The sequence below is a fragment of the Equus quagga genome, chromosome 15, assembly GCF_021613505.1.
Source record: "Equus quagga isolate Etosha38 chromosome 15, UCLA_HA_Equagga_1.0, whole genome shotgun sequence".
In the NCBI taxonomy this organism is placed as follows: Eukaryota; Metazoa; Chordata; class Mammalia; order Perissodactyla; family Equidae; genus Equus; species Equus quagga.
In genome coordinates this window covers 92,389,059-92,401,664 of record NC_060281.1, presented here as the reverse complement: position 1 = coordinate 92,401,664, position 12,606 = coordinate 92,389,059, and the positions used below count along the sequence as shown (strand labels likewise).

Genomic DNA, 12,606 nt, shown 5'->3' with positions numbered 1-12,606 from the left:
CGCCCGGAGCCCCGGGCCGGGCCTGGTGAGGCCGCCGCGCCGCCGCTGAGGCGGGCCCCGCGCAGCCCGGCGGCGCAGGTGAGGCCGGCCGCGCCATGGTGGACCCGGTGGGCTTCGCCGAGGCGTGGAAGGCGCAGTTCCCGGACTCGGAGCCGCCGCGCATGGAGCTGCGCTCGGTGGGCGACATCGAGCAGGAGCTGGAGCGCTGCAAGGCCTCCATCCGGCGCCTGGAGCAGGAGGTGAACCAGGAGCGCTTCCGCATGATCTACCTGCAGACGCTGCTGGCCAAGGAGAAGAAGAGCTACGACCGGCAGCGCTGGGGCTTCCGGCGCGCCGCGCAGCCCCCCGACGGCGCCGCCGAGCCCCGCGCGCCCGCGCCGCGCCCGCTGCCCGCGCCCGCCGACGGTGCCGACCCGCCGCCAGCCGAGGAGCCCGAGGTCCGGCCCGACGGAGAGGGCTCCCCGGGCAAGGCCAGGCCCGCCGTCGCCCGCAGACCCGGGGCCCCCGCGCCTGCGGACCGGGACGACCGGGGCCCCCCCACTAGCGTGGCGGCGCTCAGGTCCAACTTCGAGAGGATCCGCAAGGGCCACGGCCAGACCGGGGCAGCGGAGCCCGAGAAGCCCTTCTACGTGAACGTCGAGTTTCACCACGAGCGCGGCCTGGTGAAGGTCAACGACAAAGAGGTGTCGGACCGGATCAGCTCCCTGGGCAGCCAGGCCATGCAGATGGAGCGCAAGAAGTCCCAGCACGGCGCCGGGCCGGGCCTGGGGGACGCGCCCAGACCCTCTTACCGGGGGCGCTCCTCGGAGAGCAGCAGCTGCGGCCTCGACGGTGATTACGAAGACGCCGAGCTGAACCCCCGCTTCCTGAAGGACAACCTGATCAACGCCAATGGCGGCAGCAGGCCCCCCTGGCCGCCCCTGGAGTACCAGCCCTACCAGAGCATCTACGTCGGGGGCATGATGGTGGAAGGGGAGGGCAAGGGTCCGCTCCTGCGCAGCCAGAGCACATCGGAGCAGGAGAAGCGCCTCACCTGGCCGCGCAGGTCCTGCTCCCCTCGGAGCTTCGAAGACAGCGGAGGCGGCTACACCCCGGACTGCAGCTCCAACGAGAACCTCACTTCCAGCGAGGAGGACTTCTCCTCCGGCCAGTCCAGCCGCGTGTCCCCGAGCCCCACAACCTACCGCATGTTCCGGGACAAGAGCCGCTCGCCCTCGCAGAACTCGCAGCAGTCCCTGGACAGCAGCAGTCCCCCCACGCCGCAGTGTCAGAAGCGCCACCGGCAGGGCCAGGTCGTGGTGTCGGAAGCCACCATCGTGGGCGTCCGCAAGACTGGGCAGATCTGGCCCAGCGATGGGGACAGCTTGTCGGGCAGGCTGCCTCAGGATGGCGCCTTCCATGGAGACACAGGTGGGTACCTCCACCACCGTGGGTGGCCACACCTGTACCCTGGCTGGAAACCCTTGGGCAGTAGGGGATAGAAAAAGGGATGTGGAGGGGGGAGGAACAAGGGTGGTGTGTGGATGGTAGGTGGCTTGTTCCTGTGGTTCTAGAGTGGTGTGCTTCTCTGTGGGTCTGGACCAGGATGCCCTGGACGGACGGTCATCTCCTCGCTCTCTGACCCCTCCAAGCTAAGCGGTGGGGACAGTATAAAGAGAGGGTCATCTCTGCAGCCTAGATCAGTTGCTTTTGGCAAGGTTTGTTGTGTGTCTTGGACATTTCCCACCACCCCACGGTTCCTGTTGTGGAAGAGTGACATGACACATTCGGGGAACCCAAGATGTGCTGGCTGCTACCAGGCCATCGAAGTGTCAGGTTCACTTGCCAGCCAACAGCCCCAAACACAAGTCAGAGCAGGTGAGAATGTGAATTAGAAGGAAGTAAGGTGACAAGCCGTTCTGACTCAGTGGGCCACCGAAAATCAGCAGGGTGAAGATTTTATCCAGGGCCCAAGCTGAGCCACACCCGTTCTGATCTGCCCAGCTTTGATGGGAGACATCACCGTCATTACTCACCCCCGGGCTCCTCGGTGCATCTTACCCCTACTCCATTTTCTGATCCCTCTTTGTGCTTCTGCCTCCTCGTTTTGCCAAGGAGCAGTGCCCACTGGTGCTTATTTCAGGCTCCCAATCCATGGTTTGACTCCTGGCTCTAAGATTAAACCTGTGGGATTGTGTCTTTAACTTCTGGGCTGCGTACAAGTGCCATTAGGTGTTGGGGTGGTGGGACTAGGTTTTGAGATCCAGGCATAGTTCGCGATTGGGGTAGGGAGAGGCTGAGGGGGTGGGTGGGGTTTAAGGCTACCCCGAGTCTCTCCAGTCCTGGTCCCTGTTGGGCTGATCTGGTTTTCCGCTCCATTGATTTTTCTTTTTCTGCTGATGGAGTTGGATGTGCTTCCTTCTTCAGAATCCTCTTGAAACAAGTGAGGCTATTTTGGGCTCTCTCAGTGGCCTTTTTGTGATCAGCACTCTGTCCTGTTTGTTTTGGGTACAGCCAGTTGCTGATCTTCCCTTTGCAGCTGGGGGTGGCTGTGGCGAGCTGCTGGGACCTGTGGCCTGGCCCAGCTGCATGCCCTAAGGCCCTCGTTGTGGGTGGAAGCCTGTAGTATCTAGGAGGCTGCTTTGCAGGCACGTCAGCTCGTCTGGGCTCTGGAGGATTGCCCTGTGGTCAGTGGGCACCAGCCTTGTCTGGCCAGCTGTCCGCCGAGCGAGCCAGTTCGAGCTGGCCCTCAGCGCCGTGGTCTGGCAGAATGTTGTTAATAAAGGAGAAAATGAGAGGTTTTCATGGAGGCCTGCAATCTGAAACGGCGTTCTCTTTCAGGGGGGCACTTCTGAGTTTCCGGAAAGTGGGGTGCATTCGGGTGGAGGTGTTTCAGTGGCCTCCCTGTGGGCCCTCTCTGCTCCCATCAGTTCCTCTCACCTGCCTCTCATAGCTCCTGCTCCTGTAGACGGGAGAGCCCAGTGCCGTGTGTGACACAGGGAAGGCGCTCAGTAAATGGCTGAGGAATTAATTTCACAACTTGGCCCTCCCTCTTGGGACTTTCTGGATCCTTCTCTGAATGTCCTAAAGGTCCCGTGTTCTCTCTTCTGGTTGTTTTAGCTCTGGGAGCCTTCAGACTCCGCGCCCTGCTCTGTTCTCTGAGGACTGTGGCTGGCCGGGAAGGAGGGGCTCAGCCATCTGTCTCTGTCCAGACTGTTTACTGATGTTTTTTAGATGGCCGTGAGGCCTGTGCCTCTGAAAAGGGACAATGGGGAAAATCAGTGTGAGGAGGGAGTGGAAGTCACCCTGATTCCACAGAGCAGCAGCAGCAGACAACAACAACCAGGGGCCCGGCTCTCATAGCCTCAGAATCCCTTTGGGTGGATGCCGGCTCTCATACTTCTGCGTTCAGGGGTTCAGGGCCACTGGTGTCTGAGGGAAGGAGGGGAAATGACCTCCCTCTATCATGAGCCAGGCGTGGTGACAGCGTGCTTCCTGCAGGGCCCCTCGTGGGCTCTTACACCCTGCAGTGGTGGGGCTGCCCATCTGCAGGTGAAGACGCAACCAAGAAATGGCAGAGCTGGAACTCCAGGCCTGTGGGAGTGCAGAGCCGTTCCACCTGGATGTGGTGGCCTCAGGGTGTTCCTCCCACCTGAAGAGCGTGGGTCAGTCCAGGCATCCTTCCAGCCCCGCACACCCAGGGCCTGCCGGTGGGCTCAGTAGCAGCTGTGAGCCCTGCTGTGCGCAGGCCCTTCTGTTTGTACCGTGCGGGTTCCATGGAAGGAGAGAGCATGCTCCTTGCCGTCTGGGAGCTTACAGGTCATGGGAGAGAGGAATGCACACATCATTTATGTATTCACAGGGAGTGAGGTCAGGGAAGCTTCTGGAAGCAGCAGCACTAAAGAGGGGCCTTGCCCATCAGCACAAGTCTAGTGGCAGAGTGTGGGGAGAGCCATCTGCTCCAGGAGCAGTGAGAGCAAAGGCTTAGGGACACCCTTGTCCACCCTCTGTGACTCTGGACTCTGTGCTTTTTAATTTTTTTATTGTAGTAAAATATGCCTAACAAAAAATTTACCATCGTAACCCATTTTCGCCATTTTTAAGTGTACAGTTCAGTGGCATTAAGTGCGTTCACATTGTTTTGCAACCATCACCACCGTCTACCTCCAGAACTCTCTTCGTCTTGCAAAATTGAAATTCCAAGCCCAGCTGCCCGTTCCCCACCTCAGCCCCAGCAGTCGCCATTCTACTTTCTGTTTCTGCAATTCGACTACTCTTGGTACCTCATATAAACGGAATCAGACAGTATTTCTCTCTCTGTGTCTGGCTTATTTCACTTAGCATCATGTCCCCAAGTTTCATCCACATGGTAGCACAGACTGTGTGCGTTTTGAAGGCAGGGATCCCTGTTTGTGTCTTGGCCCTTTTCCAAGTGTTGCTTGTGAGATGTGACCCCAGTTCTTGTGTTTCTTCGTGGGCTCTTGTGTGAGTTGCTGCCCTGTGTTTTCACATTTCTATTAAGCATCTTAATTTTGCCCTTTAGATTCTGGCAATGTGTTGTCACCAGAATGATCCCTGCTTTGTTTTTGCCTTGAGTAATTGAATGGACTGGTGACCAGTTTGGGTGAGTAACTGTGGGGCCATAAAAGGTCAGCCGGCCTCATTTTGGCTCCATCATCATCTCTTTAGACCAGAGCCTGTGGCCGCCTCTGGATCCAGTACAGGCTGCTCTGCATCACCGGAGGCAGAGTGGACCGATCCAGGCGGAGTCTGAGACCACTTAAGTCATCAACAGGGTGGAAATGGAGTCCAGATCAGATTTTACAAGGGTTCCCTAGCTCAGGAAGGATGACTTTCTTTTTTGGGGAACAGAATGAAGCATTCTGGAGCCTTTCACCAAAGAAGAAGGTGGGGGTGCTGTTGGTTTGCCTGGGTGCAGGGAACGTGCCTCCCCAATTCCTCCCTTTTGCCTTATTTGTTGCTTCGGGCTTCAGCAGCCACAGCCCCTCCTTGGCCAGGAGTCCTGTGGCCCAGAGGGCCTGTGTATGTGACTGCTGCCCTCACCAGCACCCGGAGTCCAGGTGAGCCATGCGCTTAAGCCCACCTGGGAGAGGCCGGGGCGGCAGCTCATGCCTGTGCTCTGGGAGGACCCCATGTTCCCAGTGGATGGTCGGGCATCTTCAGGTGTTCTCAGGTTGCCATGTAACAGGCCTGGGTTTTGACTGAAGCTGCTTTTTGGATCAAGGCTCAGAGGGCAGTGGTGGAGTAAATTAACTATGAACCCCATGGGGGTTTTGACTGACTGGAATACAGTTACTGTGGCTCCTGTAGGGTTTTTTTTTTTTCTTTGAAAAAATGTAATTTTAATTAAAATATTTATGTAACATGTGATAGGTTTATTTTTTTTGTTGTGGTAAACTATACGTAACAAAATGTGCCATTTCAACGTGTACAATTCAGTGGCATAAGTACATTCACAGTGTTGGGCAGCCATCACCACCGTCCGCTCTGGAGCTTTTTCATCACTCCAACCAGAAACTCTGTACCCAGTGAGCAGTAACTCTCCTCCCTCCCCACCCCTGGCAACCACCACTCTACTTTCTGTCCCTGTAAGTTTGCTTGTCCTAAGTATCTCCTGTAAGTGGAATCATATAATGTTTGTCCTTCTGCGTCTGGCTTATTCCACTCAAGAAGGGTTTGGACGTTGTCGGGAGCAGCATTCTCATCCGTGACCCCCATCTCTGGTCCTTAATAAGTGTGTTCTCTTCAGGAGAACACCTGTTAGTGATGGTGCTGTCTCCTGGCTTTGCATGGCCCGTGTGTTAGTGTGCTGGGGCTGCCACAGGCTGGGGGCTTCAACAGCGGAAATTTGTTTTCTCTTCACTTCTGGAGGCTAGGAGTCCAAGATCAGGGTGCTGACAGGTTGTTTTCCTCTGAGGCCTCTCTCCTTGGCTTGCAGACGGCCCCCTCCCTGCTGCCTGTTCGCATGGTTGTCCCTCTGTGCATGCGCACCCCTCAGTGTCTCTTTGCATGTCCAGAATTTCCTCCTCTTAGAAGGACACAGTCATATTATATGCCCCATTTTAGCTTAATCACCTCCTTCAGGACCCTGTCTCCAAATTCAGTCGTGCTCTGAGGTGCTGGGGGTTAGGACTTCATCATATGAATTTGGGAGGTGGGGCACAGTTCAACCCACAACACTCAGTGAGTCCCTAATTGGGCGCCGGAGGAAAGAGCTGCCACAGCAGAGAGCTGGTGCTTGTGTGGCCTCCCCGGTCACGTTTTAGGAAGAATTTGAGTAAAGCGTCGTGTGGCCGTAGGCAGCCTGGGAGGCCGGGCCAGCTCAGCCGGGCACTGGGAGAGCTGCGGCCTAATGCTTTGCATGCTGCCGCGGCTCTCTGCTCATCTCAGAAGTTAGGGGGTGGCCTCTGTCATCACTACGATCCTTTCCTTCAGTTCTTTAATTTTTTTCTTTAAAATTTTAAATTATTAACACAGCTTTTTCCGTATCTTTCTTCTTTATCCTGGTTTAGACCTACCTTTCCTTATCAAGGGGACCACCTCTCCCCATTCAATTGCTCGGAGGCGTTACCGAGCAGCTACTGTGATGCCAGGCGCTGTCTCCGTGGACATTGTCTCGCCTTTACTCATAGGCTTGTGGAAAGCCTTGTCTCCATGGGCCTTGTCTTCAGAAACAACGCAAAAACAAATGTTCGTAATGTCCTAGTGTCTTCCCGACCAGTGTGTCTTTCTTTAGCTGTATGTTTGCAGCTATTTCCTGTTAATCCTGTGTCTGTCTGGCTTCCTTCTTCAGGGTGGTGAGATCCTTAAGACAAGGACAGAGTCTGTCGTGCCTCTGTGTCCCATAGGACGTCCCTCACTCTGGGTCCTTAACTGTGTTTGATGCGACGGTGGTGGTGTGAGCCCACGTGGATCTGTCTGTGTCTTGGGTGCTGTGGGTGTTTGCGGGGCAGAGATGGGATGAGACCCTGTCTCTGAGGTTTCCGTTGGCTCGGACCCTTCCCTCTTCTGTCCCAACCCTGCCTAACCCATCTAATAAGCCACAGTGGGTTTGGTGGGGGCCTAATGATGCAGATGCCCCAGCAGAGAAACTTGTTGGGTTTGGAGATTATCTGGAGGTTATTTTTCCTTCTTTGCTGAAGCTTCGTCTTCCCCTGCTCAACCTTAGAGAGCTTCTCGAATCCTCAGACTGGGGCCTGCTAATTAGCTGTCTGGGCTTCTAGCGCTGGCTGCTGTGACCTTGCAAAATGACTGTGGACAGGAGTGGTGGCTGGTGCTCAAGGGAGACACGGCTGGCAGGTTCATCGTGGCACCTGCTGAAGGCTAGGGTGGGAAGACAGCGCCACCCCACTTGTGTAGTGAGTACGGCTTCGGTGGAGGCTGTTTCATGTGCCCTCGGAACATTCTTGTAAAGTGACTGGAGCAGGATTATTATCATAATTATATGCTGTCGGCTGACTGGGTCTAAGGGGGTGTGAGACAAACACTCACCCAAGGTCAGGCGGTCAGCAGCTGGCCTCTCTCCTTACACCTTGAGGTGATGCCAGTCACATGAGAGTGGGCCCAGAGCGACCCCCAGAGGCGGAGGGGTCTCTGTCAGTCACTCAGCAAACATATTTCTGGCGGAAATGGCACCGAGTATCATGAGACAGGCCTCCCAGCAGGTCATTGTCAGTCTGCTGGAGAGATGGCCGTGTAAGCTGAAGTGTCACGATAGGAATCGCCTGGTCCCAGCCTCCAGGCAGGTCCGTGACGGTGTCAGCCAGCCAGGGATGTTGTTTCTCTCTCTTATTTTACAAATCTCCCGCAAAATTTCCTAACTCTGCGTACATCCTCCTGGGGCACTTTGCTAAGATTCCTCCAGTGAGTTGTGTGGTGAAGGGCCCAGAGGACAGATATGTTGGAGGGACACTGCCTGTCCGTCCGCCTTCTCCATCCAAGAGTGAAGGATGGCGTGGTGGTGGGAGGTCGCAACCTGCTGGCCGTGCTCTGCTGTGAGTGGGTTCTGGGAGGTGCAGAGGGACAAGGCCTGGCTGGGAAGATGTGACAGAGGGGCCGGCCACATGCACAGAAGGTCAGGTGCATGGCCCCGGAAGCACTAGGAGGTGGGCATCTCTGACTGGCCAGGAGACAACCAGGGGATGTGTTAGAGAGGGAGAGACCTGCTACACCAGCCACAGGGGAGCCAGCTCAGCAGAGCCAGGGACGGAGCAGCCGAGGGGCTCCTCCACTCAAGGGCCTCTGCTGGCTTGAGAAGAGCTTTTGAAAATTCACTTGACTTTAAAGGCCCGACATGCTTTCTTTTAAAAAATGCTGCTCGGTAAGTTGGTACGCCGCTAGAGCAGCGAGAGATGTTCTGCGTGTGACATAAACGCATACAACCTTGCATGTAACAAAGTGAACCTTCTAGAAGTGATCTAGAGGCAACGTATGTCGACTTAGTCCAGGGAAAGAATGCAGACTTTGAAGGTGGAAGATTGAACTTGCCTGGGAGCCAGCGTGTGGACTTAATCCTGTCGGCTGGAGGGGACGACCTCCTCCTTGGGAGGGTCTGTGGGCGTGTGAGGGTGTGGAGTGGTGGTTGCTGGTGGTCTGTCCCCTGTCTGGTCTCACAGAGTCGCCCCCTCAGGCATCTAATCTCTGTTGATTGAACACCACTTAGCAAGAGACTTTAAAGGAGAAATGCCTGATTCAGTAGGTGCAGGCCATTTTACCCACTCGGCTCAGCGAGAGTGCCCAGTAGGAGCTCCGGGGGGACCCAGGGGTCTGCCATGGGCTTCGTCCCCCTCCATTCCTTCTCATAGTGTGTCCTTCTGGGCTGAGTGGAGTTCTCACGTCTTAAAAGTACAGTATATATTTTTCTGCATTATGGCCCCAAATGAAAGCCAGCTTCTTCATCTAGTGTTGAGCCCAAATGGCATTGGTCTGGAGTACCAGGGGCCACACACCCACGTCATCTGAGCCCTCTGTGCTGGGTTCACAGCCACCTGCTGTGGGGTAGAATGGGGTCCTCTTGCAGTGTTCCTGGACCACTTGGCCGTGTGGCTTTTGGAGGCCGTGGAAGCCAGGAGTTGGAGAAAGAGAGACCTCTTGATTTCTGTCATCGAGCTCCGCTAAGTTTGTAGAGGGAAGGCTCAGAACCACTCTGTTCTCATTCTTGGTGATCGTAAGGCCTTAAGAGAGGAAGTACAGACCGCAGACTTTCTTATTTTCAGAGGAAATAAAGAATGAAGACGGGAAGCTCTGGGCATGACTGACGCTTGGGCACGTCCAGGCTCCCCCTGCAGATTGCCCAGGGCTCTGCAGACCATGGGGTGCTGCCCTGTGTACCGTGTGCGGAGGACACTGGAGAGCTGGGCCTGGCCCTAGGGGTGGCCCTGCGGGGCTGGGGCAGCCCCTGGGGTGGATGAGGAGCCGGTCCGTTCTGTGAGCTGCAGAGCTCAGGGAAGAGCTGGGGATGGGCTCCCAACCCACAGTGACCATCCACCATCCCCGTCATCCACCATCCCCCAGCCCCACCTGACCCCTACTTCCTGAGGGGCTGGGACAGCTGGACCTGCCGCACACCTGGTGGGAGGGTTTTTCTCTCTTTCCCTCCCGGCCGTTTTTTTGAGAGCTCTAGAAAGCCTTTTGCTTGGAGACCCAGAGGTGAATGCAGGTTCCATCCTGTCTGGTGTCCGGGATGACCGTGGGCAGGTGATTCTCTGGTTTCCCTGTCAATGAGGAGCTATGTTCCTGAGTGGCGGCAGTGGTTTTTAAACAGCTTTACTGAGCTGTAATTCACACCATAGAATTCACTCATGTAAAGTGCACAGTTCACTGTTTTTCAGTATCTCCACAGAGTTACACAACCATCACCACTGTCTAATTTTAGAATGTTTTCATCACCTCAAAAGGAAACTGTGCTCCCTTCAGCCATGACCCCCCTTCTCCCCCCAGCCCCTGGCACCCCACCGCTCTACTTTCTGGCTGTAGATTTACCTTTTCTGGACATTTCACATGAATGCAATCGTACAACATGTGACCTTTTGTGTCTGGCTTCTTTCACTTAGAATAAGGTTTTCAAGGTTCGTTCATGTTGTGGCACACATCACTACTTCATTCCTTTTTGCAGCTGCGTGATATTCCAGAGGGTGTTTTCATGCACGCAGGATTGGGCCCTGCTTCCCGCCTGGGCTCTCTGCGGACTCGTGGGGATCCTGGCCAGACCTGTCTTCAGGCCCTGAGGCCTGAGAGGGCCGTGTGTGGAGGTTCTGGAGGGACCAGAGGAGGGGCCCTGGGGCAATGGGATGCTGGAAGCCCACTGGCGGCTGACAGGTTGCTAGGCTCACAGGGAGGCGGGGCCAGGGTGACTGAGCTTATTTCGGCCTCTGGCCTGGTGGCTCCACCTTGCAGGTCTGTCCATCAGGAACCTGCTGTACAGATGCAGCCCTTTCCATCTGGGACCTCGCGGGCTGTCTTCCCAAGGCCCCCCCCCCCCCCCCCCCCCCCCCCCCCTTTGTTATTGTGGTGAAATACACATAAGGTAGACCGTGGTAACCATTTTCAGGTCTGCAGTTCAGGGGCATTAAGCACATTCACATTGCTGTGAACTGTCACCACCACCCGTCTCCAGAACTTTTTCATCTTCCCAAACTGAAACTCTACCCATTGAACAAAAGCTCCTTACTCTCCCTCCCCCAGCCCCTGGCACCCACCATTCTCTTTCTGTCTCTGCATTTGACGCCTCTAGACCTCATATACAGGGACTCATAAAGGCTCGTCTTTGTATCTGGCTTCGTCCGCATAGCATGATGTCTTCAGAGTTTCTTCCTCAGACCTTTTGTTGCCAGGCCTGGGTGGTGGCTGGACAGTAAGCCCCGAAGACATGAGCTGACTGAGGCCCCTGCTCGAGGGAGAAGGGTGGACGGTGCTATGAGTCACATGCTGCATTTTGCAGAGTGCTTTCCCTCACAGGGGTCCCCATGGAGAAGCAGCAGGGTCCCCAATAGCTGAGTTGTCTAAGGTTTTAGGTGAAGGACTCAAGGCCATCTGCAGGGCTCATTCGGACTTCTTCTGTAATTGAATAGACAGGGGGATCTTTTTTTTTTTTTTTGCTTGGGGAAGATTGTCCTTGAGCTAAGTTCTGTGCCAGTCTTCCTCTATTTTGTAGGTGGCTCACTGCCACAGCATGGCTGATGAGTGGTGTAGGTCTGCGCCCGGGATCTGAACCCACAAACCCAGGCTGCTGAAATGGAGCACGCTGAACTTAACCACTAGGCCACAAGGCTGGCCATGGGGGCGGATCTTTTTCTCGTGATGCTCCCTAAGGTTGTGGAGTGGCTCCGCACACAGCAGTGGTGTGAGCCAGGGGATGCACAAGTGGGGCCAGCGATGCCACTGCCCATTTCTCCTGTCCTCTCCAAGGCTGGAAGTCCTGGTGACCTGAGTTTGCAAAATCACTTAGGTGGATGGCCAGCACAGTGTTCTCTTTGTGGGTGTGTGCACAAGTCAGCACGTGCAAAAGCAGTACAGTCATGTGTTGCTTATCAACGGGGATACTTCTGAGAAATGCACCCTTAGGCAGTTTTGTCATTGTGCAAACCTAGATGGTCCAGTCCACCACACACCCAGGCTCTATGGTGCTGATCTTCTGGGACCACCGTCGTATATGTGGTCTCTTGTTGACTGAAACGTCATTATGCGGTGCATGACTGTAAGTTGTTTTTGCCCAAATGTAAGACTTTAGTCTAGAAAATGTAACCCATTTGTGACTGTTGACTTCTGAAAGCTTTCTGCTTTCTCTCTTAGGAACACGGGTGAAAGCGGCAGCCTTTGTATCTGGAGGCATCAGATTGTTACCTGAAATGTACTTTACAGGTGTTTTCTTAATTTCAAAAAGTCACCATTTTCAAAATCCCGTGAAGGCAGAAGGACAGACCTTCAGTGGCACCAGGATCTGGCTGAGCCTGCCTTGCTGGTCCTTTCTCTCTCCCTCATTTTCAGTGTTTAAAGTGGAAGAAGTTACACATAACATAAAATTGATCATCTTAACCATTTTTAAGCGTAGAGTTCAATAGTGTTAAGTATTCAGTGTTTTTTAAGAGGCAGAGTTGACGGGAAAACACGGATACGTTCTTCAGGAGGGTGTCCAGGTGTCCTAGGACATCAGAAATAGAGAGAAGGTTCAGAATCAACTCTTAACTAGGGTGCAAGGAGCCTGCAGTTCAGGGTGGGAGCAGGGACAAGCAGGCCCCTAAAATACCGTAACCTGGGACCGATGACAAGGCTCCGAAGAGGCAGCAATGCCGTGGAGTGTGCGGGAGGGCAAGCCTCATGCCTATCCCGTGTTTTTGGGGAAGACGGGGTGGGGATGTTCCAGGCAGAGTCTAGAGTGGGCAAGAGCTCAGAGGCTGGAAAGCATTAGCATGCTCAGGTAACAGTGGGATCTGTTTGGTTGGAGAATTGGTGTAAAATGTGGGTGAAGATGGATAGAGGGGTTGGGCTCATACTATGCAGGACCCAGAAGCCAGGCTGAAGATGTTGTGCTTTCTTGGAGGGCAATAGGGAGCTACCAAAGGTTGTTGAGCAGGGGAGAGAATGCCTTTGGAGCTTTGCTTCAGGACG

The 12,606-nt window shown here is 55.0% G+C and overlaps 1 protein-coding gene across 5 annotated transcripts in view; it reads left to right on the top strand.

Annotated features, from left to right (window-relative positions):
• Positions 1-6: 6 nt before the first annotated feature.
• BCR (BCR activator of RhoGEF and GTPase) overlaps positions 7-12,606 on the top strand; it is a 123,418-nt gene continuing 110,818 nt past the window's right edge. For all 5 annotated transcript variants that reach the window (XM_046638908.1, XM_046638907.1, XM_046638906.1 and 2 more), the window contains exon 1: positions 7-1,410. In XM_046638908.1, coding sequence (XP_046494864.1) covers positions 96-1,410 — 1,315 coding nt within the window. In that variant the 5' untranslated portion in view covers positions 7-95. The remainder of the gene's footprint in view (positions 1,411-12,606) is intronic.